General features: G+C 38.1%; 1 protein-coding gene across 3 annotated transcripts in view; it reads left to right on the forward strand.

Moving 5' to 3' along the window:
* Positions 1–5013, forward strand: part of LOC135210195 (arylsulfatase B-like) — a 19586-nt gene extending 14573 nt beyond the window's left edge. For all 3 annotated transcript variants that reach the window (XM_064243028.1, XM_064243029.1, XM_064243027.1), the window contains exons 7-12: positions 40–205; positions 582–679; positions 1531–1667; positions 2345–2515; positions 3383–3651; positions 4053–5013. In XM_064243028.1, the coding sequence (XP_064099098.1) occupies positions 40–205; positions 582–679; positions 1531–1667; positions 2345–2515; positions 3383–3651; positions 4053–4231 (1020 nt within the window). In that variant the 3' untranslated portion in view covers positions 4232–5013. The remainder of the gene's footprint in view (positions 1–39; positions 206–581; positions 680–1530; positions 1668–2344; positions 2516–3382; positions 3652–4052) is intronic.
* Positions 5014–5019: the final 6 nt, after the last annotated feature.

The following is a 5019-nucleotide window of genomic DNA, read 5'->3' on the forward strand; positions in this document are numbered from 1 at the left end:
TCTTCAAATCTCGCGTTCTATCCAAGGTTCTATCCGCAGCATCTGTTTGCTTCGGTAGCGGAGGAGATTGTGAGGTCACGTGACCCCAAGGACCCGTTGTTCATGTACCTGGCCTTCCAGAGTGCCCATTCGCCTCTCCAGGTCCCACAGGAATATGAAGATGTCTACAAACACATTGGTAACAAGGACCGAAGAGTTAAGCTAGGTCAGTGTGGAGTGAGTACCCATTTTGTCAGTATCAGTTTTGCCTGCTAATCTAAAACTTTTACTTATATTTCTTCATATTTTTCTAACTTTTGCCTTTAGAATCAATTTTGCGTATTTAATCTCGTCGCTGTTTCTTATTATTTCGTTATATTTTCCTACTTTTATGGAGCGGTCTAACACATATAGACCTAGGCCTTAGGCCATGCTATAAACTTGATTTATCCAGTTGCTGTGTTCATGAATTTTCATTAATTTGGATACATTTGATAAACTCAAAGTTGAGATTTTGTTACAGATATGTTTTGAATTCTACAGCAGTTCGACTATAGATGTTATCTGTCAAACGTCATTTCCCCAATTGTTTTCATCTTCAGGAATGATAACAGCCATGGACGAAGGCATTGGCAGACTTGTCAAGGCTCTCAAGGAAACTGGCCACTATGAAAATTCCGTCATCATCTTCACTACTGACGTGAGTGTTGTCCAGTTCTCTCATCTATAGAGGTTCAAGTCTGACTCATATTTCCTAATATTTTTTTTCTTTGCTTCTAACCGATGTTTTTAAGGGACATGCCTTGCCTATTATTATTATTATTATTATTTTATTATTATTATTATTATTATTATTATTATTATTATTATTATTATTATTATTATTATTATTATTATTTGAAATATGAAACCTACTCAAATGGAACAAGCTTACCAACACGCGGCACCAACCATTGACCTCGAAATTCCAGCCTACCCAAACACGAAACATGGTATTCCAGTCGGAATGAACGTTTAGAGGGAAAGAAGCGGCTCAGGATTTGTAAAGGGAAAAATAATGTAAACGTACAAAGAGATCCATACTTTACTAAAAAGAAACGAAATAAACAAATGATTGGATTAATAAATAGATAAAAATGTATTAAAATGCAAGGAGAATATTATTAGGGTAGTAAAGCATTGCATCTTCGCTTGAGCTTGTGAAGTTCCAATTGGACGACATCCTCTGGCAGGCTGTTCTACAGTGCAACAGTGTGAGGAATAAATGACCTCTGGAACTGACAAGTTTGACAGCGAGGCACATTTATTGCATATTGGTGTTGCTGTTCAGCGAATCTGGTTGTTTTCAGTGGATAAAGGTGATCAGGGATGAAATGTGAATGTGAATGATCTCTGTTGAAATACAACTTATGAAGAGTTCAATGTAGATACTCTGGCAACTCTGTAGTTGGGGGCTATGACAAGCCGTTGACTCTTGCTTCTCTAGAGCTAACTATTCCTCAGCCTTCTGGTTCTCTCTTGACTAATGACTGTTTATTTTCTTCTTTACAGAATGGAGGCGCCATCCGTTACGCAGGAAGCAACTGGCCTCTACGAGGTGAGAAGGACTCCCTATGGGAGGGAGGGATGCGGGGCCCAGCTATGGTTCACTCGCCTTATCTGAGGAACGCTGGATCCGTCACTAACCAGTTAGTAGCATTAGTTTGGACCTGACTTTTGACTGTTCGTTCTAGTAATTCTAAAAGATCTTTGTGGGGCTTTGAATATACCTTTTGCCTTTCCTATGTTTTACTTCAATATCAATATTTTACGTGGTAATTTTTTTATATTAGAATTTTGTTCTTAAAGTGGTCCTTTTGCTTTCCTCCTCTTGAATTTATGGTCAGGTTGGTGTTAACACAATGCATGTAGATTTTTATCTCGATTTAGTTTTAGAGAATGTTTGCCACTAGATTTCAAACATCAAACTCCTGGAATGGAGTTCGGCTGTTGTCATAAGTCGCCTTAAAAACAGTTCTGATGTAAGTTTGCCTGCCTTTAGTTCTTTTACAGTAGGGCTTAGTTTGAGCTAAAGTTTTATGGTTAAGCCCTGAATAACTTACACCAAAATAGTTAGATATATCTTAGATCATTACCCTTTTATCTTATCTAGCTTCATGTCCTACCGCAGTGTATATGGCTTTCTGATTGTCAAATGTGGCTGAATTTCAGTTACTTTATCAAAGACTTTGTTCTCCATGTCAAAAGCAGGAATACCTAAATCCTGCGCTGGTTACCAAAGCAACTCAATTTGTACATTGAAACTCACCTATGTGAATATCTCTAAACTCCCCTACAGCCAAACCTTGAACTCTATCATCGACAGGTTACTTCACGTTACAGACTGGTACAGTACCATCCTGAACATTGCGGGAAGCACAACACCCAGAGTTGATGGGCTGAATCAGTGGGACGCCCTTGCAGGCATCGCGAGTCCCCCTCGAAGCAAGATGATTTACACAGTCGAGGACTTCTTTAACATCACAGCCGGTGTCAGGTATGACTTCAGGATACTGCTAGGAATTTTTGGAAGGTATCCTTATATTTGTACACTAGCTTTAATAAGTTTTGGAACTGTATGAGGGTGAAAAGGATCTCGTAAGAGGATATGGTCAAAAGTGTATAGGGTTCTGGTAACAGTGTAGTCAACTTACAAGTAAGAGATGGACATTACCAAGGATAATAATTGATTCTATGAAAATGTAGTTGTCAAGCCAAGCACTGGGGCACATTCAGCTAATTAGTGTTAAGACAGTTAGGAGAGGAAGTTGGATTGGTTGAGAACAGCTAGATAGATCCAGAAAATAAAGAGACGAAGTACAGGGATCTAAAGATGGAACTGGGAGAAAACCTCACAGTTGAGTCAGATGTAAGTTAAGTTTTAGATTTCCTGGCTCCTTTTAACAAGATCTACAGGCCCTTATTTTACAGCCCTAACCATTGCAAACCATCCCATTTTGTTGGCTCAGATGCGAGTTAAGCCTTAGATTCCCTGGATCCTTTGTAACAAGTTCTACAGGATCTTATTCACAACCCTAACCTACATTCGTCATGGTTCACAAAAGGCTTAGTTATAAAGTCTTGGGTTTAGTAACCCAACAGGCTGGACTAAGGTAATGGACAGGGGAGTAAGATATTTATCAGTCAGTACAAATTTAGAATAAATATTATAGACAGAGCTTAGAAAACCACAAATTGGGAAACAAATATATTTAAATAATCCACATACACTTTCAGAGCATCATGCATCCTTTTCAATGTGGAGTGTCTCCACACCGCGAGGAAGCAAGACGCTCCAGAACTGTATGTGGATTCCTCAGATTTACTTGTTCTCCAATAAGTGAAGTATTAAATCTTACAACAGGTTCGACGACTACAAAATGCTCATTGGGGATATGGAGCCAAAGGACTGGGAGTCAATCCCACTCTCTGAAGATGGCCCTCTGAGACCTAGAAATTACAGAACTGAATCTTATAATGAAACGGAGGAGGAAACCAGCTCTGCAGGCACTGATTACATACAGTGGAAAGAACTGGAAGGTAATCAGGTACTCAAATGGAAACCTAAAGTTCGGAGAATCCTGAACAATTATCTTTGGAGCGATACGAAAATCAGGCTCTTTAATGTTAAAGGTAAGAATTTAAATTCATATAGTTTTTGTTTCCTTAACTGATGAATTTGAAGTTTTATAATGCAAGACTTTTTATGATTTAGATGAAGGGAATTATACAGTTCGTAACAGCTAGGTGGAAGGTACTGCTCACAGGCTTAAAATGAGCTTCTGAAGAAGAAAAGGCATCATCTGTTAAAGGAAAGAAGAAACTCCTTACATATGACAGACATCTTAAGGAATGGTTGTGAGGTTTATGTAGGCAGAAACTATTCTCATTTACTGAAATATATTATTTTTGGTTGCAATGTGGTTTAGAGCACACAGTACCCTTTCGAACTTTTGCAGAAGATTGTCATACATAGCCAGATCTCATCCTGATGTGCTACCCCTTTAAAAACACTGTCGTACTTCTTCTTCCAGATGACCCAGAAGAAAGAAGCAACTTATCTCTGAAAGAAAGTCGCAGATTGCAGAAGATGATGATCTACCTCTCAAAGCAACTGACGCGCCTTGTCTCTTCGTCCAGCCATAAAATGATTGAAGCCAGTCCAGTCCACTGGGGGAACGCCTGGTCTCCTGGGTGGTGTGTGGCCAGCTGAGAATGACTCTGATGGGAGTCAGTCTTGTGGGTGTGAGAACAAGAGACAAGAAGTCGTCCAATGTACACAAGGGAAACACCTGGTCCAGCTGATGTTGATTACAATCAAGAAACTGCTCTTGGTTTTGCCTTTAGAAGCCCAAACAAAAAGGCATTGAATCACCTAGATCTAGAGCACTTGGTAATCACCTGATCAGACCTGTGTATATAGAAATGCTCGAAGAGTGGAACTGATAGGTGATCAAGCAAGAATACTGGAACACCTCTTTAAAGACTAGGTATTAATGAAACTAATTTCTCTTTAATGTGTAAAAGACAAACTAATTATTCAGTAATGTATAAAAGACACTTTAATTGTGATAGAACTGTAGTACATATATTTATAAATATGAGAATGAACAGGACAGCGAGAACACTGGATATCATTTCTTCTTTTTATTTAAGCCAACGTTTCAGGAATCCTTTCCCATCTTTAGGGCTATAAATAGAATTGATTTTTACAATATTAAAAAGTATGTTAAAAAAGCTAATAATCATAAGAAATCTTATAACTGTTGCCTTATTTTATCATACTTTTTAATATTGTAAAAAATTATTTGTATTTATAGCCCTGAAGATGGGAAAGGATTCCGAAACGTTGGTTTCAACAAAAAGAAGAAATTACATCCAGTCTTCTCGCTGTCCTCTTCATTCTTAAACTAAAGCTCACCAGGAGCGAAAATCCTTACAGTTTATAAATATGTAGACATGTTCATGTCATTTAAAAAAAGACAATCTTTAGAATACCAT

Source organism: Macrobrachium nipponense, chromosome 39, assembly GCF_015104395.2.
Source record: "Macrobrachium nipponense isolate FS-2020 chromosome 39, ASM1510439v2, whole genome shotgun sequence".
NCBI lineage: Eukaryota > Metazoa > Arthropoda > Malacostraca > Decapoda > Palaemonidae > Macrobrachium > Macrobrachium nipponense.